At 45.9% G+C, this 24,909-nt stretch overlaps 1 protein-coding gene across 1 annotated transcript in view; it reads right to left on the reverse strand.

Annotated features, from left to right (window-relative positions):
* The window catches only part of EEFSEC (eukaryotic elongation factor, selenocysteine-tRNA specific), a 247,788-nt gene that overhangs the window by 81,195 nt on the left and 141,684 nt on the right, over positions 1–24,909 (reverse strand). Inside the window, exons 5-6 of the mRNA XM_077451722.1 lie at positions 23,691–24,329; positions 8,865–9,021 (exon numbers count right to left, since the gene is read on the reverse strand). Coding sequence (XP_077307848.1) covers positions 8,865–9,021; positions 23,691–24,329 — 796 coding nt within the window. The remainder of the gene's footprint in view (positions 1–8,864; positions 9,022–23,690; positions 24,330–24,909) is intronic.

The raw sequence follows: 24,909 nt of genomic DNA on the forward strand, positions 1-24,909 counted from the left end.
AACCCAAATTAAAATAACAGGTAAACTACCTAATACAAATAATACACCACTTTCTCTAACACCACCCAAGATAATATCCAACACAATACCAACATACCAATCTGATGTATGGTGCATTCTGATGGGGACACATTAGGTAAGGGAGCATTTGGATGGAGACACCCGATGTATAGGGGAACTCTGATGGGGGCACCTGATGTAAGGTGCAGGGTTATGGGGATACCTAATGTAAGGGGGCACTTTAATGGGGCAACTGATCTATAGGAGCACTCTGATGAGGACACCATATGTGAGGGGGGGCACTCTGATGGGGACACCATATGTGAGGGGGGGCACTCTGATGGGGACACCATATGTGAGAGGGGGCACTCTGATGGGGACACCTGATGTAAGCGGGGCACTCTGATGGGGACACCTGATGTAAGCGGGGCACTCTGATGGGGACACCTGATGTAAGCGGGGCACTCTGATGGGGACACCTGATGTAAGCGGGGCACTCTGATGGGGACACCTGATGTAAGCGGGGCACTCTGATGGGGACACCTGATGTAAGCGGGGCACTCTGATGGGGACACCTGATGTAAGCGGGGCACTCTGATGGGGACACCTGATGTAAGCGGGGCACTCTGATGGGGACACCTGATGTAAGGGGGGCAACTCTGCTGGGGACACCTGATGTAAGGGGGGCAACTCTGCTGGGGACACCTGATGTAAGGGGGGCACGCTGATGGGGACACCTGATGTAAGGGGGGCACGCTGATGGGGACACCTGATGTAAGGGGGGCACGCTGATGGGGACACCTGATGTAAGGGGGGCACGCTGATGGGGACACCTGATGTAAGGGGGGCACGCTGATGGGGACACCTGATGTAAGGGGGGCACGCTGATGGGGACACCTGATGTAAGGGGGCACGCTGATGGGGACACCTGATGTAAGGGAGGCACTCTGATAGGGACACCTGATGTAAGGGGGGCACTCTGATGGGGACACCTGATGTAAGGGGGGCAACGCTGCTGGGGACACCTGATGTAAGGGGGGCACGCTGATGGGGACACCTGATGTAAGGGGGGCACGCTGATGGGGACACCTGATGTAAGGGGGGCACGCTGATGGGGACACCTGATGTAAGGGGGGCACGCTGATGGGGACACCTGATGTAAGGGGGGCAACTCTGATGGGGACACCTGATGTAAGGGGGGCACTCTGATAGGGACACCTGATGTAAGGGGGGCACTCTGATAGGGACACCTGATGTAAGGGGGGCACTCTGATAGGGACACCTGATGTAAGGGGGGCACTCTGATGGGGACACCTGATGTAAGGGGGGCACGCTGATGGGGACACCTGATGTAAGGGGGGCACGCTGATGGGAACACCTGATGTAAGGGGGGCACGCTGATGGGGACACCTGATGTAAGGGGGGCACGCTGATGGGGACACCTGATGTAAGGGGGTCACGCTGATGGGGACACCTGATGTAAGGGGGGCACTCTGATGGGGACAATCTGATGGGGACACCTGATTAAGGGGGCACTCTGATGAAGACACCTTATGTAAGGTGGTTCTATTTTCTTTTACTTGAAAAGTGGATTTGATTGGCCTACTTTTTGTTTTATTAAAGAGAGATTCGAATCTCGGCTGAAAGAAAATTTTAGCGACCGGACCTCCTTGAATTTAAATTCCTGACCCCTGCCCTAGACACAACCAACATTTAAACGCACAGCAGGAGGAGCCCCACTACAAGGGTAGATGGTTTCCAATTCCTGGTGTTGGATTTTAAGCAGTTCTTTACCAGCTCCTCACTTCTAACTGACTGGGGAACCGAGGGGCCGATTCTGGTGGAATGAGCAATAAGAAATGTTTCCCCCCCATGGGAATACGGCCTCAAATATGCGTTTACCCTGCTCTGCTCTTGCTGTACAATCCAAGCTTCTGATGCTAATGTACGAGGTCATAAAACATGCCGAAACACTTGGTGAAAAGAGGAAATGAGGAGGAAACGTCTAAGCCCTAATGTGCACAGGAGACCACAGACCAATCAGCCGGCAGTTATCCACTCACTTATCGTTAGAGCGGGACGGATAATCTCGCTGCTCGCTGAACAGATACATGATGCAGAAGTAACGCAGCTGAATGAACAATGTCCCCACAAGTGACAATGTTATGGGGAACTCAGGTGCTCCTCATAGACGCAGGATACAGATTTTACAGCTCATGAAAGGTGCCGCATTTGTATTGCCTGGAGGAGCGTCAGAGAAAACGTTTTTCATATAGAACGTTACCCACCAGTAAACTGTAATGAGGAGACTCATGTCCTTGACACCCGTATGTGACACTAATGCTAAGAATGACAGGGATTAGTTAAAGCTACTACCTGAAAAACCTAAATCAAATGTGTATTAGATTGTAAGCTCTTATGAACAGAGCCCTCCTAAGCTTCCTGTATTGAACTGTATTCTAATTGTCTGCCTCCCTTTAAGTGCTGCAGAAATTGTTGGCATAACAACACTATGACCACACACCTAATATTGAGTAGGTCCCCCCTTTTGTCGCCGAAACAACCCTGACCCGTCAAGGGGTGGACTCCACTAGACCTCTGAAGGTATGCTGTTGCATTTGGCCTTAAAGCGGAGCTCCACCCTAAAGTGGAGCTTCCGCTCATTGGAACCCTCCCCCCCTCCGGCACCACAATTGGCACCTTTCAGGGGGGAGGGGGGTACATGTACCTGTACAGTACAGGTATCTGCACCCACTTCCGGCATAAATATCTGCAGAAGCTACGCCCCTTTCCGCAGAATATACGCCCCTTTCCGAAGGTCCCCCGCTGTCTGCTGGGAAACACACGGATCCCAGAGACAGCGGGGACCATCCTTATTGCGCAGCGTGACTCGCGCATGCGCAGTAGGGAACCGGGAAATAAAGCCGCAAGGCTCCACTTCCTGATTCCCATACCCAAGATGGCGGTGGCGGCACCCGAGAGAAGATCAAGAGATCGGCTTCGGGTGCCGACATCGCGGGCGCGATGGGCGGGTAAGTATCATTATTTTAAAAGTCAGCAGCTGCAGTATTTGTAGCTGCTGGCTTTTATAAAAAAAACAACAAAAAAACGGCGGACTCCCGCTTTAAGTCATCAGTAGAAGATCCTTTAAGTCCTGTGTAAATTGTGAGGCGAGGCCTCCATGGATCGGACTTCTTTTTCCAGCACATCCCACAGATGTTGGATTGAGGTCTGGAGTATTTGGAGGCTAAATCAACACCTCAAACTCATTGTGCGTTTGGAGGTTATGGGTTTTTTTTAGTTGCATGTTCAATAAGTCAGGAAAATACTATTAAAATATATACATTTTATTAACAACCATTAAAAGGTAAGTATTTAACAAAAACAACGCAAATGCACTGTGCTGAACCCAGTCTTAGTCCGTAGGGTCCAATATTGAGTTGGCCCACCCTTTGCAGCTATAACAGCTTCAACTCTTCTGGGAAGTCTGTCCACAAGGTTTAGGAGTGTGTCTATGGGATAGTTTGACCATTCTTCCAGAAGAGCATTTGTGAGGTCAGGCACTGATGTGGGACGAGGCCTGGCTCGCAGTCTCCGCTCCAATACATACCAAAGGTGTTCTATCGTGTTGAGGTCAGGACTCTCTGCGGGCAAGTTAAGTGCCTCTACCCCAAACTCGCTTATCCATGTCTTTATGGACCTTGCTTTGTGCACTGTCATGTTGGAACAGGAAGGGGCAATCCCCAAACTGTTCCCACAAAGTTGGGAGCATGAAATCATCCAAAATGTCTTGGTATGCTGATGCATTAAAAGTTCCCTTCACTGGAACTAAGGGGCCAAGCCCAACCACTGGAAAACAACCTTACACCATAATCCCCCCTCCATCAAATCATTTGGAACAGTGCACAAAGCAAGGTCCATAAAGATATGAATGAGTGAGTTTGGAGTGGAGGAACTTGACTGGCCCCATCCTTAGGGTTCAACTGAATATTGAACCCTACAGACTAAGATGCCATTAAAGTTCATGCAAATGCACGCGTCCCAATACTTTTGGTAATATAGTGTACAAAGCTATGGACCCTGCTTTGGTATTGATGCGGTCAGGACCCTGGACCACTGGAGCATGGAGAAGAAGAAGTTGTGAGGTCCAGCCTCGCTGCAAAGAGGAGCAGAGGATCGGTTCTGTAAATCACCTGTTTTTTTTTTTGTTCCTCTAGACCAGGGGTCCCCAAACTTTTCTGAAGAAGGAGCTGTGATTGGACACTGGGTGTCAAAAAAACTGTTCCACACTCCTCAGGAACAATAGGAAGTAACAGAACAAATCAAAGCATAAAACACTCCGCCATTGTACACAAGTGGGCACGATGACGTCACAGGCCGCAAACCTCGCCCCTATCCTTTTGGTCGACAAGAGGACATCTTCAGGGGATAGGACACTGGGTGTCAAATAAACTGTGCCACGCTCCTCAGGAATAATAGGAAGTAACAGAACAAATCAAAGCATAAAACACTCTACCATTGTACACAAGTGGGCATGACGACGTCACAGGCTGCAAACCTCGCCCCTATCCTTTTGGTCGACAAGAGGACATCTTCAGGGGATAGGACACTGGGTGTCAAATAAACTGTGCCACGCTCCTCAGGAATAATAGGAAGTAACAGAACAAATCAAAGCATAAAACACTCTACCATTGTACACAAGTGGGCATGATGACGCCACAGGCTGCAAACCTCGCCCCTATCCTTTTGGTCAACAAGAGGACATCTTCAGGGGATAGGACACAGAGTGTCAAAAAAACTGTTTCACACTCCTCAGGAACAATAGGAAGTAACAGAACAAATCAAAGCATAAAACACTCCACTATTGTACACAAGTGGGTACGATGACATCACAGGCCGCAAACCTCGCCCCTATCCTTTTGGTCGACAAGAGGACATCTTCAGGGGATAGGACACTGGGTGTGGACTATATGTGCACACTTATTTTTTTTTTATTTTTTTTTATCATTTTCTTTATTGGTGGATGATGCATGCACATTTTATCGAATTTCTTGACAATGATATATTGTTTATGATTATTGATATGCTTTAAAAGATATTGCGCACCTTTTTGAGCACCAAGATGAGCAATTAACCCTTGCAGTACAAGGGGCTATTCTTTGGTGGCCCCGAGTTGGGTTCTAACACAGTCCATGCAGTCAATGACATACCATAAACATGCCCACGGGTGTACAGTCATATCTTCTGACTTTCATCTATAGCATACGCTCACCAGCTCAGGCCGCTACTACTTCTTTCCAAGGTCATTAAAACCCATTGAAAGCATTTTTTTTTTTTTTAAACGAGGAAGTGAAAAGAAAACGTCTAACCCCCCCAAATTTACACAGCAGACCACAGACCGCTCTGCCTGTGCAGACTTTACCCTTCTATGGAATACTCAGCCATCAAAGGTTGCTCAGAATTCTTTATGGAAGTAATCTGTGGGCCAAGACAGACTGAAGCTTTGCGGGATAGAGGAATCCGATCAGTTGCTTTTAATGAAATTTAAAAGAAAAAAAAAAAAGCCACAAACAGGATGCAGGCACATTAAGAGACAACATTGACCCGGCAATGGAATGCGAACTTCAGTTCACATGAGCTGTCATACTGACCCCCCCCCCCCCTCCTCCTCCCCACCTCGCTTCTTGTTAACAGTAAAATCAGCAATAGATATGTGGGCACTCGCCACCCCCCTCCCCGTCCAAAAACAAATACACAGCAAAGAAAATCAAACTATAGTCTGACTAAGCTTCCCTAATAGTCTAAACTTCCCCTTTATGACCCCCAAAGACTGTGCGGTACATCCGAAAACCCCTTCCTCACTGTACCGGCGTACAGCTGTTTCCATAAAATGTGCGAATTACAGCCATGTGTATGAAAAGGTCTACAGAAAATAGTTGGTGCGCCCAAGGCCAGACTGATCTTTGATGTGAAATGCAATTTAATGTATATCCAATGAAGATAATGTATATCTACACTCACCGGCCACTTTATTAGGCACACCTGTTCAATTGCTCGGTAGCAAAAATTGCTAATCAGCCAATCACATTGAAGCAACTCAATGCATTTAGGCATCTAGACGTGGTGACGACAACTTGCTGAATGCCAAACCGAACATCGGAATGGGGAAGAAAGGGGATTTAAAGAGGAAGTAAACCCTGATGCGTTTACTTCCTCTTTCATTCCCTGTAAAGGCAAAGCATAATGGACTACTATGCATCGCATAGTAGTCCATTATGTGTCACTTACCTGACACAGGAGCCAGCGATGTCACCGCTGTTCCCTGTAGTTCCGAGCGTCCATCTTCTTGGTGGGTCTCGCTGCTCCGGCTGTGATTCGCCGGAGCAGCGATGACGTCACTCCCGCGCATGCGCACGGGAGCCGAGACTCGCGCCTGCGCGCCGCTGTCTACAGCGTCTTCGGGCAAATATCTCCTAAACCGTGTAGGTTTGGGAGATATTTCTTAGACCTACAGGTAAGCCTTAATCTAGGCTTACCTGTAGGTAAAAGTGGTTTGTAAGGGTTTACAACCATTTTAAGTGACTTTGAACATGGCATGGTTGTTGGTGCCAGACAAGCTGGTCTGAGTATTTCAAAAACTGCTGATCTACTGGGGTTTTCACACACAACCATCTCTCGGGATTACAGAGACTGGTCCAAAAAAAGAGAAAATATCCAGCGAGTGGCAGTTGTGTGGAGGAAAATGCCTTGTTGATGTCAGAGAAGAATGGACAGACTGGTTGGAGATGATAGAAAGGCAACAGTAAGTCAAATAACCACTCGTTACAACCAAGGTATGCAGAATACCATCTCTGAATGCACAACACATCAAACCTTGAAGAAAATGGGCTACAGCAGCATAAGACCACACCGGTTGCCACTCCTGTCAGCGAAGAACAGGAAACTGAGGCTACAATTCCCAGAGGCTCACCAAAATTGGACAATAGAAGATTGGGAAAACGTTTCCTGGTCTAATGAGCCTTGATTTCAGCTGCGACATTCAGATGGTCGGGTCAGAATTTGGAGTAAACAACATGAAAGCATGGATCCATCCTACCTTGTATCACCGGTTCAGGCTGGTGGCGGTGTAATGGTGTGGGGGTATATTTTCTTGGCACACTTTGGGCCCCTTAGTACCAATTAAGCATCATTTGAACACCCCAGCCTGCCTGAGTATTGTTGCTGACCATGTCTGTCCCTTTATGACTACAGTGTCCCCATCTTCCGATGGCTCCTTCCAGCAGGATAATGCACCATGTCACAAAGCTCCAATCATCTCACCACTGGACAATGAGGTCCCTGTACTTCAATGGTCTCCAATAAAGCACCTCTGGGATGCAGAGAGAGGAACAGGAGATTCCCATCATGGATGTGCAGTCAACAAATCTGCAGCAACTGCGTGATGTTATCGTGTCACTATAGACCAAAATCTCTGAGGAATGTTTCCAACACCTTGTTGAATTGATGCCACGAAGAAGTAAGGCAGTTCTGAGGGCAAAAGGGGGTCCAACCCGGTAGTAGCAAGGTGTACCTAATAGTGGCCGGTGAGTGTATATCTAAAGCCATTTCATTTTGGATAAAGTAAGCAAGAGTTAACCCTTTTGCAGCTAAAAAAACATAACAAGAAGGGACAAAACACATTGAGTACCATATAAAAGTTAATGTAAACATTTATTGAAATAAAATGCACTCACAAAAGTGAGGACATGTGGATAGACGTGAGTTGTGACACATTTTGATGGGTGAGAACCTCTGCCTCAAGCTGTCAAATCGCTAACACGAGAGCCTGGACTGACATCTTGAGGCACCTGTTCTCATCCATCGGACTGTGTCACAGCTCACGTCTATCCCCATGTCTGTGGCCAAGGCTGGGATGTATGGATCTCACTCTGCTCTTCCTGGTTCACATTAGATCCATGGTTGCTCACCCAAGCCCTGTCACTTTTGTGAGTGCACTTTATTTCAATAAATGTTTACATCAACATTGATATGCTACACATGGGGGGAAATTTACCAAAACTGGTAGACACACAGAATCTGGTGCAGCTGCGCACAGTAGCCAATCAGCGTCAAACTTCAGCCTGTTAAATTAGTCGCTTGCTAATCTACTGTGAACAGGTGGCAGCTGCAGACTAAGAGACTACTCAGTATGTCGCCTAGCAGATGCACACTAAAGTGTTCCCTGGGACGCACAGCAGCGCGATCACATGACCGCCGCTGTGTCCGGTAGACACCACGATTACAGTGCTCAGTAACCGGTCACTCGGATCATGGAATCACTATGACCAATCATAGCAATCATATATTATGAAAGCAAACCGTTATAAATGGCTTTCATTCATGAACAGCTTGCTTACTGTTGTGATGCTCTAATAGGCTCACAGCTATCACATGGTACCTTGCACCCTGTACCATGTGATTAGCTGAAGCCAATCACAACAACACGACTGTAACAAATCATTTGTTTACGCGATTCTGCTGAGAGCGGCCGCCCTGTTGCAGTAAATCTGCTATGGAGCGGTCGTGAACTGTACTAATTTTCTAAATAGATTTCACCTCATTTCAAAACAGGTGACGGAACTTTTCACATCTGTTCATAGTTTTCCCTGATACTTCAACTTTGACCAGGCATTCAAAGTAATAGTGACTTGCAGGAAAAATGTAGATCTTTATAATGGGGCACTTAGAGCCCCTAAATAGCTCTGTGGTTAGAAACTATAAACGTAAATGGAAAGAAATAGTTTTCCTTCAGTTTTGTTTCAGTTTGTTTCACTAAATTTGCCAATTTGGTGCCCATTGTAAACAAGTAAAAAATTTGTACTCACTGGGGATTCTGATTTTGAACTTTCCACTCTGTCCAAAGCTCCCTTCGATCGCTCCGTCTTCTCCGCTCGACAGCTTGACCTTCAGCCCGACAAACAGCTGGATGTTGGTCTCCTTTTTGAAGAGAGAGCGCCCAATCACGCTGTAATCGTCATTCACCTGTAAGAAGGAGAAGACACACCGGATCGGACATATGTTTTGTAGTGAGGATCGGCAAGGAATATCTACATCACATGACATGGCAGATGTAAGTGACACGGCTCCTCAAATCATCACGGACTATGGAAAATTTGGCATTTCCTTTGGAAACCAAGGTCCCACAGGCTGGAGGAAGAGTGGAGAGGCACAGAATCCAAGTTGCATGAGGTCCAATGTGAAGTTTTCAAGGTCAGTGATGTTTTGTGGAGCCGTGTCATCTGCTGGTGTCGGTCCACTGTGTTTTATCGAGCCCAAAGTCGGCACAGCCTTCTACCAGGAAATTCATGCTTCTCTCTGCTGACCAGCTTTATGGGCATGCCGATTTCTTTTTCCAGCAGGACTTGGCACCTGCCCACACTGCCAAAAGTACCAATACCCGGTTTAATGATCATAGTATCACTGTGCTTAATTGGCCAGCAAACTCGCCTGACCTGAACCCCATAGAGAATCTGTGAGGTATTGTGAAGAGGAAGATGAGACACCAGACCCAACAATGCAGATGAGCTGAAGGCCGCAATCAAAGCAACCTGGGCTTCCATAACACCTCAGCAGTGCCACAGGCTGATCGTCTCCATGCCACACCGCATTGATGCAGTAATGTTCGGTGACATCTGCGTGTCGCTCCTTCCTACACGTTTCGTCATAGGATGATGTCATCTATGATGGAACGCATAGGGTTGAGCAACGCGCTGATGGCATTGAACGTTTATGTGCCCTAGAGGACGGGTTGTCTGTGTGCCGACCGGTGTTTTATTCCGCGAACAGCTGTAAGTGCATTACTTTGTTTTAATAAAAGTTTTATTAAGATTTTACACCAGGGCTCGATAAACCCCGGTCGCCAGGTCGCATTTGCGCCTAGATTTCGTGTCCTGGCGACTGGGGCAACGCTGCTGGGGTATCCTGTCTCCATTTGGACCCCGAACTCCGCCGCGCAATTCCATCGGGCCGCGCCGGCCAGTAATTGAGGCCGCGGCTTTGCGGCCTTCTAAAATCTTTCGGTAGTCTGGCGCCATCTTGTGGTGGATGTAGAAATTACACCCTATTCCAATAATGCTAATTCCTAATGGAGTGAAGCTCCCCTGCCTGTTTTTTGCCCAACGGTGAGTGTGGTGGCTGGTAAATGGCTTCTCATTATATTATATATATATTATTAAATTTATTAATTTATTTATTAATTTAATTATATATATATATATATATATATATATATATATATATATATATATATATATATATATTTATATATTTTTTTTTTGTAATTTTTTTTTTTTTTTTGTAAAAAGTAAAAAAAAAAAATTATTTTAATTAAGGAAAAAAAAAATATTATTTGTAATCCTCCCTGCTTGACCCCTTTCACAAGGGCTGTCTGATCAGGTTCACCTGTCAGTTTTTCAGGCGGACCTGATCGAACCCTTAGCAGGGAAATGGCAGTAAATGAGCGGGAATATGTCGGAAATAATAGTCACATTCTTTTGTTAACCACTTCGTGCCCGCGCTATAGACGAAAGATGTCTACAGCGCGGACACCAATTGCCGGGAGGGCGTCCCTAGACATCCTCCTGTTTACTTCCCCTCTGCACGCCGCCATGGGCGAGCATCGGGGAAGTTCTGTGTTGGCCGTGTCCCTTGGATACAGCCAATCACAGATCATGCTAAATGACCAATCACAGCGGCCATTTAGCACTCGAGCGGTGTGTCCAATGAGAGGTGATCTCATATGTGGGGGGCTGGGGGCTATCTTCACCTCACTCGTCTCCATGTCAGGCCAGGGACAGGTCCAGATCGCCGTCACCGACCTGGCTCCTAACTTTTTTAGCTGGCTCCTAGATTCCAAGCAAATTTGTCAACCCCTGTTTTACACTATATGGAGCCTTTTGTTCCTTTGAGATATCATCTCAGCCTACACGCTACTAACGAGTGATGCGGTGGGAAGATCATCTGGTGTAAAGGTCTTGACTGGGCTATAGTCACAAGCGTTACTGATTCCTTGTAATGAGGAATCAATAGAAGTCGGTAAGCAGGCCCTACAGCTATTGGTGGAGGCACCAATTGTTATCACTTCGGTGGTGGTTGGTGAAGATCGTTTTCAGGATCCACACTCACAACATTTATGGACTGTTTTTAAAAAATTTTATTGATGCATTACATATGCGAACATTAATCAACAAATTTTGTCAATGTATATGCTATGAGCGCAACCTGTAGATGTTTGTATTTGATTTAATGTGTATATGTTCCACAGGAGGTTTACTGCTTCACTATTAGGCTGCTTTCACACTGGAGGTGCTTTTTACAGGCGCTATAGTGTTAAAAATAGCGCACACATAGCGCCTGTAAAGAGTCTCTCATCTCACTCCAGTGTGAAAGCCCTCGGGCTTTCATACTGGAGCGGTGTGCTGGCAGGACACCAAAAAAAGTCCTACAAGCCGCATCTTTGAGGTGCTGTAGGAGCGGTGTATACACCGCTCCTACAGCGCCCCTGCCCATTGAAATTAATGGGCAGCACTGCCGAAGTGCTGGCAAAGCACTGCTGCAGGGGCACTTTGTGGGCACTTTTAACCCTTTTTCGGCCCTTAGCGGGGGAACGGGCGAAAAAACCACGGTACAGCAATGCTAAAATTAGCGGCGCTTTAACCTCAACGACCCAGTGTGAAAGTAGCCTTAGGTTATTTAATAACCTTTTGATTTTTAGTGCATTTTTTTCCTTTTTGTTTTATATATATATATATATACACACATACATACATACATATATATATATATATCTATATATCTATATATATATATATATATATATATATATATATATATATATATATATATATATAAATAAAGCAAAAATCATAAAAATAAAAAATAAAAAGACTGATTTTAGCCACATTTATAGGATTGAAAAAAAAAATCACAAAGGAAAATGATGGACTTTAGCCATATTTATATGATGAAAAATATAAATAAAAAAAAAATCATAAAAGAAAATGGCTGACTTTAGCCATATTTATATGATGGCGACTTATTTAGGTTCTCAAAGAAAATTTGGCTCACAAAAACACAACACACATCTGCAATATATTATTTGGAAAATCCTTGTTTGTGACAACAAGAAGAAAGAAGGTAAAAGCCACCCGAGCCCAGGATCACAGACAAAGGAAAAGCAACGCAGCCCCTCCAGCCAGGATCCCAGGAACGTCCACCCGTCCGGCTGCACAGACCCCCCGATCACAGGTGTTCCTGATTCAGAAACTTGGCGGAATTCACCTTCTTCTGGCTGCACAGAGGGAATTTTTGCTCGACTTTTTTTAGTCTTGGCAAAGCGACTTCTTACCCGCGGTGTTTATTTAGAAGAATTTCTTGCCTATTTTTCTCCCTACATTTACAAATTTGTAAGACATTATATGGAAAGTGCATAGCAGTATATCACGGAGTGAATGTTCCTGTGTATTGATAACCGGAGGTCACCCAGAACCTTAAAGAATACGTAAATCCAATCACTTAAATCTAGAGGTTTTAGCATGTTATTATCATTTCAAATTTTACGTTAATATCTGCAAATTTTATTAAAATAATACCCGGTGATCCTGCCATCAGGGTCCTCGTTCAAGCACTTCCTGTAATAGGACAACAATGCTCTGTCTCTCAATGCACACCTGCATTGCCACCCTGTCACGTGGCTTCCTAGGATCATTCTGCTATGATACTATGTAGCACAGATTCATGCATTATTTTTCATGGTATGTTGATCACAGATGTGGATTTAGTTATTTGTTTGGATTAGTTACATTGTTTCTAATGTTTTCTGCTGGTTCTTTGTATGGAGAAAGTTGGGGGTGGAATCGATTAGCAGCTGTTGTGAGGTGGCTTTGAGTTTGCAATGTGGAGGCAGTGATCGGTTCCACCCTTTAGTCATGAGAAAGCGCTGAATTAGTGTGAAACGCATCAAGAGCTAGTCATGAGAAAGCACAGAATTGGCATGAAACGCGTAGACTCTTTTTCACCAGATGCACCTTATTCTGTCTGTATATGTGTTTGTTTACATGGCTTTTCAATAAACTTGGACCTTGTGGCGTGCGGCCATCCAGAGTTTTTACATACGTCAGTCTTCAGTTGAAGAGCTGGGCATTGCACCCAAGGATAGTGTGGGAGACCAACCTAAAGCAGCGCCTATTCGACATGTGCAGAACGAAAACATTTGTTTAATTTTGTTATTTAAATAAATTTGTTTAGTTTAAAGGGGTTGTAAAAGCGGAATTTTCTTTTTTTTTTTTATTTAATACATTCTATGCATTAAGATAAAAAGCCTTCTGTGTGCAGCAGCCGCCCTAATACTTACCTGAGGTCCCTCTCTGTTCAGCGATCTCCACGAGTGTCCCAGCCATCCGAGATTCTCCTTCCCGCTGCTGTCAATCAAACCGAGCTAGCCAATTAGGGGAGAGGGGGGCGGGGCCAGATCGGGGCTCCGTGTCTGCATGGACACAGGGAGCCGTGACTCAGCTCAGGTAGAGGGATCTGAGAAAAGGAGGATCTGGGCTGCTCTGTGCAAATCCACTGCACAGAGCAAGTAAGTATAACATGTTTATTATTTCTATAGGAAACAAAAAACGAGACTTTACAATCATTTCTAATTCGTTTTAGAAAATTCAAATCAATTCAAGTTCCATTTGAATAGCATTCAAATCGAATTCCATTAAAATTCCATTTGAAATCAATTTTATTCTATTCAAAATTTGAATTTTGGAAGACAGTTATATTCTTTTGATTCAATTCTATTGTTTTTTTCTTTTATATTATATATATATATATATATATATATATATATATATATATAGGGCTGTTACCGATTACAATTTTCGTGTTCGATTAATCCATTTTTTTTTAAACGGTTAATCGACTAATTTAGATTAATTATAATGCACATACAGATCCAACTACTTTTAGCTGATCTCCTTGCATTGCAACTCTGCATTAGTCAGTGGTAAATGTGGTATACACTGTATACAATCACCCGACACTAGTTAGTTTCCACAATCCATGACTTAACTTCACAGTTCACACAAATACGTTTTAAATTCAAACTGTAGCACTGACGTAAGTCATTTTTTTTATTAAACTTTAAGAAATATATATATACACACACACACACACACACATACACCAGTGCTCTCCAAGCTGCGGCCCTTTACTTGCCTCTATCCAGCCCTTGGGGCACTATTTCTCCCACTTATACAGGGAACTATTCCTCCCACTGACACCAACAATTGGCCTTAACTACTAACAAGGACGCCCACAATGAGGCATTATTCTTCCCACTGACACCAATGATGAGGCACCATTCCTCCCACTTATACAAAGTACTATTCTTCCCAACAATTGGCCATAAATACTGCCACTGACACAAATGCTACAAGGAACTATTAAATCCCACTGACACCAACAATGGGGAATACTTACTGCCACTGACACCAAAAATAAAGGCACCATTTCTCCCACTTATCTATCCTTCCCCCCGGCAAAAATAATTGGCCATAATTACTGCCACTGACACCAACGATACAAGGAACTATTCCTTCCACTGACACCAACAATGGGGAATACTTACTGCCACTGACACCAAAAATAAAGGCACCATTTCTCCCACTTATCTATCCTTCCCCCCGGCAAAAATAATTGGCCATAATTACTGCCACTGACCCCAACGATACAAGGAACTATTCCTTCCACTGACACCAACAATGGGGAATACGTACTGCCACTGACACCAATGATGGGGCATTATTCCTCCTACTGACACCGATGATGAGGTATTGTTTGCTCCCACACTAGGACATTTTCTACTCCCACTGGCCACAGTCCAGACCCTCTAAAGCCTGAAGGATAGTAAACTGGCCCTTTACTTAGAAAATTAGGAGACCCCTGCTAGATACATTGGACCAATGTGACTATGTAAAAAATACCATACCTGGAATTCTTCCTCAAAGGGTAAGTTCACCTTTTCATGAAAGATGAAAAGGTGAACTTACCCTTTGAAGAAGAATCCCAGGTATGGTATTTTTTTTCATAGTCACGTTGGTCCAGCTCGGGCCAATGTATCTAAGTATATACCATACCTCTGAGTTGGCTGCAGGGCATGGGCACCATTTATAATAGCAAGGTTTATGGCGCAATCTCTGGTAAATTAGCATGTAAAACTCCCATAGTCTTATATGAAACCAGTTGTAATATATGTTAAGTTCATAAAAGTTAATAAAACTACAAAAGTCCGTAACTCCAATGGAAGGAATGGTGCATCAAGAGAGCACTAGGTGGGCAGCTCCTCCTAGAGACAGGAAAGGATCTCTGTACGACAACAGAAACACACAGGGGGGCGCCTCCAAGTGCAATATTTATAACAACTTTAATGACGCAACCAAATAAACACTCACATGCGTTCCATATGAATGTGCATATCTAGTAGTACCAACAGAGGGGTCGCCCAGGTTCACGGTCATGTTTTGGAGTGCCAATCAGCTCCTTTATCAAACCAGTTGGTTTGACAAAGGAGCCGACTGGCGCTCCAAAAACAGGTTACCAGGACAACAGGACCGTCCTTCTGGCGTGACGTCACTTCCATGTTCCACAGCGATTACGGAAGTCCCCCTCTACATCCGATGAGTGGTGACCCGGATTGCACTGTCCGACACCACCACTGGAACCTGGGCGACCCCTCTGTTGGTACTAGTAGACACGCACTTATTCATGGAACACATGTGAGTGTTTATTTGACTGCTCCAGTAAAGTTATTATAAATATTGCACTTAGAGGCGCCCCCCCCAGCCCCCTGTGTTTTTGTTTACCATATTGCTTTGTTTTGTTTACCAGACTGCATTGCATTTTCTCAATGAATGTAAAGCATTCTCTGATTGGATGAGGTAGAGAGCGTGATATCAGCGCCCCATGAGTAAATTATCAGAATTTCACAGGAACTATTTCTAACTGTTGTATGGGCAGCTTTACTGGGTGCTGAGTACTGAGTGCACTGGTGCACAATGGACTGCACAATCAGACTCATGCAGGCCATACACAGAGCAAAAGTCTATCCTGCAACCACAGCGTTGACAGGGGAATCTTTCCCGCTGAGCCATTGCATTCTCCCAGGAGGAAGAGCCACCCCCGCCGGCAGAACACAGTGATTATTGCTAGTGGCTATACCAGCCGCTAGCGATAATTGCATGTAAAATCCAGAAGGCTGGTTGTAGCCAAGCTGATCGATCAACTTGGTCCATTCAGACCGCCTGAACATGGTTCGAATCTCAGCTGTTTTCTTGCTGAACCGGCTGAGATTCGAACTGTCTTTGGCCGGTGTTCTGCCAAAACTGTCGAATACTTTCCCCCATCGGATAGTGTCCGCCCTGTACTGCGCTAGCGCAGTACGGAAGACAAGGAGACGCTGTAAGTTTCCGAAGATGAACGGCGCCTGCGCACTGAGTCCAGGTTCAAGCCCCACCATCCAAGTGGACATATGGTAGCACTTAGTAACAGGACCGCTCGCCACGCTTCGGGCACGGTCTCGCTTCGCTCGGCAATTTTTTAGTCTAACTCTATATCCACTTGGATGGTGGGGCTTGAACCTGGACTCAGTGCACAGGCGCCGTTCATCTTCGGAAACTTACGGCGTCTCCTTGTCTTCCGTACTGCGCTAGCGCAGTACAGGGCGGACACTATCCGATGGGGGACAGTATTCGACACATCACCGGCCCTAGACTCCCTGCACAACTGCAGGATCAGGAAAGTTAAAAACTGAGGTTGTTAGCACAAAAGCATGACAATTCTATTTCAGTGACTTTAGCTGTGGCATATCCGAGCTCAGCATCTCCTATCCGTTCCTGTGCCGTCTTGTCGAGTTCCCATGAACTGGTCAGGCATGTAAATTCTGCCAAAACAAAGGTTGAAAGTTGAAACAATATTAACAGGCGATTTGCGCAATAAAAAAGTATGTCTATACACATGCACTGAGAGCTCATAAATATGTTAGGTCAACACGATGGAAGCTTTTATTCCCAGCCGGTGATTCTTTACAACCTCGTGAGCGCAACACGACTCCTTCCCGCACTGTCCGGACTGCACTTAGTGAGTCTGCACCGTTCAGCCAAAAACCAAACAAAGCCAGGCAGACATCAAAGCCGTAAATATATTTGTACTGGCGTCTGGGTGAGTCCGCGCAGGTAACGGCGGGCACCTGAGGCACCGGGAAGTGTACGGGCGCACAGACACTTATGAGGGTTTACCGGGGACAATACTGACATCTGCAAAACACTGTCTGAGCTATAGATACAATCACAGAGAAGAAAAAAATTTATGGGCAAAACGATGGAGGATTATTCTTCGTTTTCTTAATTATGTTGTTTATTTGTATTTCTTGATAAAAAGAAAGAAAATGTTTGTCACACATACATACATTATATTTTATATTATATAAACACACACACACACACACACACACACACACACACACACACACACACACACACACACACACACCATATTGTCAAAAGTATTGGAACACCTGCCTTTACATGAACTTTAATGGCACCTCAGTCTTAGTCCGTAGGGTTCAATATTGAGTTGGCCCACCCTTTGCAGCTATAACAGCTTCAAGTCTTCTGGGAAGGCCGTCCACAAGGTTTAGGAGTGTGTCTATGGGAATGTTTGACCATTCTTCCAGAAGTGCATTTGTGAGGTCGGGCACTGATGTTGGACAAGAAGGTCTGGCTCGCGGTCTTCGCTCTAATTCCTCCCAAAGGTTGAGGTCAGGATTCTGTGTAGGCCAGTCAAGTTCCTCCACCCCAAACTCGCTCATCCATGTCTTTATGGACCTTGCTTTGTGCACTGGTGCGCAGTCATGTTGGAACAGGAAGGGGCCATCCCCAAACTATTCCCACAAAGTTGGGAGCATGAAATTGTCCAAAATGTCTTAGCCATTGTACACACGGTCGGAGAATCCATCGGAATGTGTCCTATCGGACCGTGTTGTCGGATAATCCGACTGTGTGTGGTATGCATCGGACTGTTTCCGTCGGAATATCCGTCGGACCAAATTTTCCAACTTGCTGGAAATATTTTCTGACAAACTGGTCCGATAGGACATACTCCGATCATGTGTAAAGAATGCCGATCGGACAAAGTGCCACGCATGCTCAGATCAAATTCCTACATCAAAGCTATTGGCTACTAGCCTGAACGTAGTCCCATCGTAACGAAATAACGTCATCACGTTCTGAAAGACCAGATTTTTCGACAACTTTGTCCGACCGTGTGTATGCAACAGTTTCGGACAAGATCCGGACAAAATCCGACGGATTTGGTTGTCGGAATCTCCGACCGTGTGTACAAGGGCTTAGTATGCCGACGCCCTAATGCCCCGTACACACGATCGGAAATTCCGCCAGCAACAGTCCAATGAGAGCATATGGTTGGAAAATGTGATTGTGTGTATGCTCCATCGGACCATTCCGACCAGCAAAAGATTGATAGCAGGTTCTCAATTTATCGGTCGGAAAAAGTTCAGATCGGAAATTCCGATCGTCTGTACAAATTCTGACGCAAAAACTTCCTACGCATGCTCGGAAACAATTTGACGCATGTTCCGAAGCATTGAACTTAATTTTCGCAGCTCGTCGTAGTTTTGTACGTCACCGCGTTCTTGACGTTTGAAAGTTCAGAGAACTTTTGTGCGACAGTGTGTATGCAAGCCGAGCTTGAGTGGAATCCCATCGGGAAAAAACCATCAGAGCTTTTTCTGACCAAAATTCTGATCTTGTGTATGCGCATAAGTTCAACCCCTGAAAAACAACCCCACACCATAATCCCACTGCCACCAAATGATGTGGAGGGGTGGCTCAATACTTATGGCAATATAGTGTGGATGAGCGAGTTTGGGGTGGAGGAACTTGACTGGCCTGCACAAAGTCCTGACCTCAACCCGATAGAACACCTTTGGGTTGAATTATTGTGGAGACTGCGAGCCAGGCCTTCTCATCCAAAATCAGTGCCTGACCGCACAAATGTGCTTGTGGGAGAATGGTCAAACATTCCCATAGACACACTCCTAAACCTTGTGGACAGCCTTCTTAGAAGAGCCGAAGCTGTTATAGCTGCAAAGGGTGGACCAATGCAATATTGAACCCTACGGACTAAGACTGGGTTGCCATTAAAGTTCATGTGCATGTAAAGGCAGGTGTCAGAGCTGCACCATATTTTGCACGCTCCAGTTTTAGTAAATCTCCCCCCCATTGCATACAGATTTCACATTGTTTTTAACCTAAAGGTCCATACAGCAACAGCACTTCTTGTGTCAGGCTGACAAGCCCAAGTCACCGCCCTGAAATAAGCAACAATGTTGTCAGTGCACACTTCTTCAGGCGGCTGTTCGCCTGTCTATTGGGTCTGTGCACACCTTCTGCAGACCTGATAGGCCGTCCCCAAGGCCAACCGAAGAAGTGTACCAAGGCTGCCAACTATGGGGTCAATGGGTTAGCGTTGTTGGCCTGCAGGAGGAAGTGTTGTTACTGGCAGGATCTCCAGGTAGCAAATTGCAGATTTACAAAAAAGATCAAGTCCTATCCCCTTGCTATGCCTGTTATGAGGGGTTTCTGCCATTCTTGTACAGAGTCTCCAGTCCTATATACCTGAAATGCCTATTATGAGGGATTCCCACCATCCCTGTGCCAAGTCTCCAGCAATGTATGCCTGCTATGCCTATTATGGGTTGGGGCACCATCCCTACGCTGAGTTTCCAGGTCTGCAAATCTACTGTGCTCATTATATGGGGCTCCCATCACACCTGAGCTGCGTTCCTGGATCTGTACACCCGTTGCACCTATTATGAGGGTTTTGGACAATCCCTGTGGTGAGTTCCTAGGTCTGTACACCTGCTGTGCCCATTATGAGGCGGTTTCTCCATCCCTGAACCGAGTTCCTGGGTTTGTATACCTGCTGTGCCCATTATGAGGGGTTCCCACCATCCCTGCACTTAGATATAGCAGATTTACAGACCCAAGACTTCAGTTTAGGGATGGTGGTAACCCCCTGTAATAGATATAGTAGATGTACAGACCAAGGAACTCCGTGCAGGGATAGAGAAAACACCTCATAATGGGCATAAAAGGTGTACAAACCCGGGAATTCGGTTTTGGGATGGTGGTAATCCCTTGTAATAGATATAGAAGATTTACAGACCCAGGAACTATTACAAGGGGTTACCACCATCCCTAAACTGAATTCCTGGGTCTGTACACCTGCTGTGCCCATTATGAGGGGTTCCTACCATTCCTGTGCTGAGTTCCTGGGTTTGTACACCCGCTGTGCCCATTATGAGGGGTTCCCACCATCCCTGTACTTAGTTCCTGGGTCTGTAAATCTGATATATCTATTACAAGAGGCTCCCACTATTCCTAAACTAAATTCCTGGGTTTGTACACCTGCTGTGCCCTTTATGAGGGGTTCTTACCATCCTTGTGCTGGGTTCCTTGGTTTGTACACCTATTGTGCCCATTATGAGGTGTTTTCTCCATCCCTGTACTTAGTTCCTGGGTTTGTACACCTGCTGTGCCCATTATTAGAGGTTCCCACCATCCCTGTGCTGAGTTCCTGGGTCTGTACACCTGCTGTACCCATTATGAGGGGTTCCCACCATCCCTGTGCTAAGTTCCTGGGTCTGTACACTTGCTGTACCCATTATGAGGGGTTCCCTCCATCCCTGTGCTGAGTTCCTGGGTCTGTACACCTGCTGTGCCCATTATGAGGTGTTCCCACTATCCCTGTGCTGAGCTCCCAAGTCTACACATTTGCTGTGTGCTTATGAGGGGTACCCATTATTCCTCTGCTAGGTCCCTGAGTATGCGCACCTTTGTGTTCATTGTGTGCGATTCCCACCGTCTCTGCTGGATTATTTATTTTATACTATGAAAAAATGTAAGAGAAGAAGCATGAACACACAAAATGTGGACGGGAACACCCAAAGGGTCCCCCAGGTGGAATGGAACAGAGTCAGGAATTACAGCAGGGGAATATCGGTGTTGCATCATCCAACACATGCTACAGCCCTCCAGGTTCCACATATAATATCATTTTTGGGTGGACTACCCCTTAAAAAGGTGTTTTGAATTATAAAGTCTCTTCTGAGGACATAAGGCACTAGCAAAACAAGAAATGTGTCATTACCGAGGAGTTCTCCATCTCCTCCGATCTGCGATCCCTCTCCAGTGCCGCCATTCTCTTGTTTTTAATCTCTGCAACTTCTTGGCGTCTCCCGGTATCAATTACTGTTTGTTCTTGCAGAAAGTGACTGCTACTAAGGTGAGAAACCCAAATAAGAGATAACTCTGCCGCATTCCATGACATGCTTCGGCGAAATGACTGCAAGCAGCCCAAATAATAACATTTCACCGCACAACAGAATAGAAACACAGGACAAAAACACGGCGAGCGGCACATTGCTGCTCCCGACACACGTCGCTGGCTAGCTACAACGGGCGGGTTAACCGGAGGGCTCCCGATTGCAGGTGAACTAGGAGTCCCAGGATGCCTTACAGGGGACATGCCTAAAATAAAACTAGCAAAAGTGTGCTTTATCCAATGAATGAGACAAATACGATAGCATGCGCCTGTGCAGTGATGGTAAATGGGGAATTGCAAGTCAGTGCAGTGGGGGGCCAGTGGGGGAAGTGTGCATTGGTTCTGGTAAGTAGGGAAGTGTCAGTGCAATGGCAGCAAGTGGGGAAAGGGTGCGTGTTGGTGCAGTGGTGGCAAGTGGGAAAGTGTGCATCCATGCAGTAGCAGATAGTGAGCAGTGGTGGTAAGTGCGGAACTACGTGTTGGTGCAATGGCAGCTAGTAGAGAAAGTGTGCCTTGGTCCAATGGCAGCCAGTGGGGGAAATGTGCCTTGGTTCAATGGCAGCCAGTGGGGGGGGGGGGGGGTTGTGTGCCTTGGTCCAATGGCAGTCAGTGGGGGAGGGGAAGTGTGCCTTGGTCCAATGGCAGCCAGTGGGGGGGGGGGGGGGGGGGGCAAGTGTGCCTTGGTCCAATGGCAGCCAGTGGGGGAAGTGTGCCTTGGTCCAATGTCATCCAGTAGGGGAAATGTGCCTTGGTCCAATGGCAGCCACTGGGGAAGTGTGCCTTGGTCCAATGGCAGCCACTGGGGAAAGTGTGCCTTGGTCCAATGGCAGCCACTGGGGAAAGTGTGCCTTGGTCCAATGGCGGCCAGTGTGGGAAGTGTGACTTGTTCCAATGGCAGCCAATTGGGGAAGTGGGCAACAGTGCAGTGGCAGTAATTGGGGAAGTGTGAGTCGAGGCAGTGGCAGCAAATGGGGAAGTGTGCTGTTGCTAAAGTGGCGACGAACCTGGATGTGAACTTTGAGAGTGGAAAAGTGCACCTTTGGAGCAGTGGTGGGGAGTGGGAAAGTGCTCGCTGTCTCAGTGGCAAAGAATAGAGAGACAAGCGGTGGTGCAGTGGCAGCAAGTGGGAAGTTTCAGTCAATCCAGTGGCAGTGAGAATCTAGGAGATACATCAGAGCCCCAGGTAGGTCGTGGCCCCTGGGTGTTTGGCTGGAGCATCCCTTTACCTGTTTAATCTCTGCGTATACACTTAGGCAATGTTTCTTCTTTAATCTCTTTCTGTTTTTGTTGGAGTTTCATCGCAGTTCCACGTTTCCTCATGCTAACATAAACTCTGCTTTGAGAAACAAATAAATCAAGTCTGATAGAAGTAAAAAGGAAACTTTTATGAGAGTAAACCTTGTAAACCTCTCCGTGTCCCGCGGAGTCTGCCAGCTGCAGCAAAGTATACGTTGTAGAGTCCCCGTCGCGGTTACTGGCCGAGTTCACACAGACGCTGGAAGTAGAAGTGCACTGGGTTCTATCTCGCTTCCACCTGGCTTTCATACGCTCTCCCGGTGGGCCCGGCAATAAAAGTCAATGGCTCGGGGCAGCCTGTCGTGGAGAGAACATTGCATGCAAGGCCCAGGATAAAGAAAAGAGCGCATGGATCTGCGATGAGATGTTTCAGTACACACTACAAAACATGACTGTGGCTTAGGAGCAGTAAATAAAAAAAAGGGCCAGGGGGCCCCATTCCAATGTGATCTTAACCCCTTCCCTCAGTGTCTTACTAGGCTCGTGAGCCCAGGGGACGAAGGAAGGTCGGCCTAGTCATGTGATTAAGCCAACGTAAATTACATTTTTGTTTTGGGTTCAGATCCATGTTAACATCTTGCCAACCTTTTGTGCGATGGAAAAAATGGTGGGCTTTAATGCCCATATGCTGCACATAGATGTATATGGGTATCCAACTTTCTTAAAGCATAAAATGAATATTGCACGAAGACACTGTGGGAGTCAAGAAAAAGGGTCAACGTGTTTCGCTCTGTCTCTGCATTTATTCATGAGTAGAGCGAAACGCCTTGACTTTTTTTTTTGGCTTCCACAGTGTCTTAGTGCTGTATTCATGTGATTTTTATTTACATTCTTAGTGTCTCAATGTTGTGCCAATAAAGTTAAATTTTTTTGACTGGATGGTACACCTGCCAGTCTTTGGTTTTTCAAGGAATAAAAAAACATATACATAGTGAAGATTAAGATGAATGAAAAACAGCCCTTACCCTTTCAACTTGCCCTTCCTTATGCTTCATTTTGAAGACCTTTAACTTGGGAAGAAAGGTTTCTGCATAATTTTTGTCTTCCACCCCCACCAGAAGGACCCCATGGAAAGCCAGCCTGCAGGTGTTGGAATGAATGTCAGTGTCCAGCTTTGAGCCAATGACAAGGCACAACTTGGGGCACGTGACTGGCTTCTCAAACTCCAAGAGGGCCCACTGCTGCTTGGGAAGGAGATCGCACCCATGTTGGCCATCTACCTTGTCCTGTTCTGAATTTGTTGATTCCTTTGTAAGGTAGCTATCCTGGTATGAGTATTCTTTGCTAAAGTCAAACCCATCTGTGGATTCTTCTGGGTTGAGGTGGGGAGGGAGACTGAAGAACATAACTTTCCCCATGACGGTTTCATGGCCAACTGTGATGTGGAACTTGGCTTTGGTGTTGAGCGATCCTTTGAAGTATTGTATCTTGTTCACCGATATTATGGCGGCGTGGATGGTGTGCAGGGACTCTGGGGTGCAGACAAGTCCTCTTTCTAGCAGCTTAGGATCGAACTGAGTGACACAGATTCCCAGCCGGTCCCCTTGCATGGCACCATTTACAGGCCGGTGAAACATCTGCATACTCTTCACTTTTTTGGTCACCTGTAAGAACAAAACAGAATCTGAATAGGAAGGTTGTCCACAGCTGAAGAAAAATAAAGTGTAAAAACACTTTTTAAAAGTGGGACATTTTGCTGCAATTTACAATAGAATGCAAAGTTCCTGACTGATCTGTTTCAGATGATACCTTTACCCCCGAGGAGGTACTAGAGTGGAGTGACCACTAGAATTTGAATACCGTATTGCTGACTCTCAATAAGGGGAGATTACCTTAAAGCCCAGACTGGGACAAAAAATAGGACAGGCCATTTTAGACTGATCAGCCTTTTTTTATTTTTTTTAAACCAAATAACAAATAATGACAACCACCAGTTTCTCAATGCCTACTCTACCTCTCTATGATCCTTCTCCACATTCCTCCATACCTTCTCTCTTTTACTCTTTGGTCATCATTAAAAGTCCACTGCCATTCCCTCCATACACAGTTATCAGACTGTGTGTACATTGCAGCTCAATGCCGGGGCAGGAGATGTTCTTCCTTCCAGGCTCCTCCTTGTCTTCTCTCATAGGGTACAACAAAGTCAACAAGGAGCCTAGGGGAAGATTCCCAGGCTAAGTTTGA

Source organism: Lithobates pipiens, unplaced genomic scaffold, assembly GCF_037356315.1.
Source record: "Lithobates pipiens isolate NorthernLeopardFrog02 unplaced genomic scaffold, aLitPip1_a1.2 Scaffold_23, whole genome shotgun sequence".
NCBI classification, from domain to species: Eukaryota; Metazoa; Chordata; class Amphibia; order Anura; family Ranidae; genus Lithobates; species Lithobates pipiens.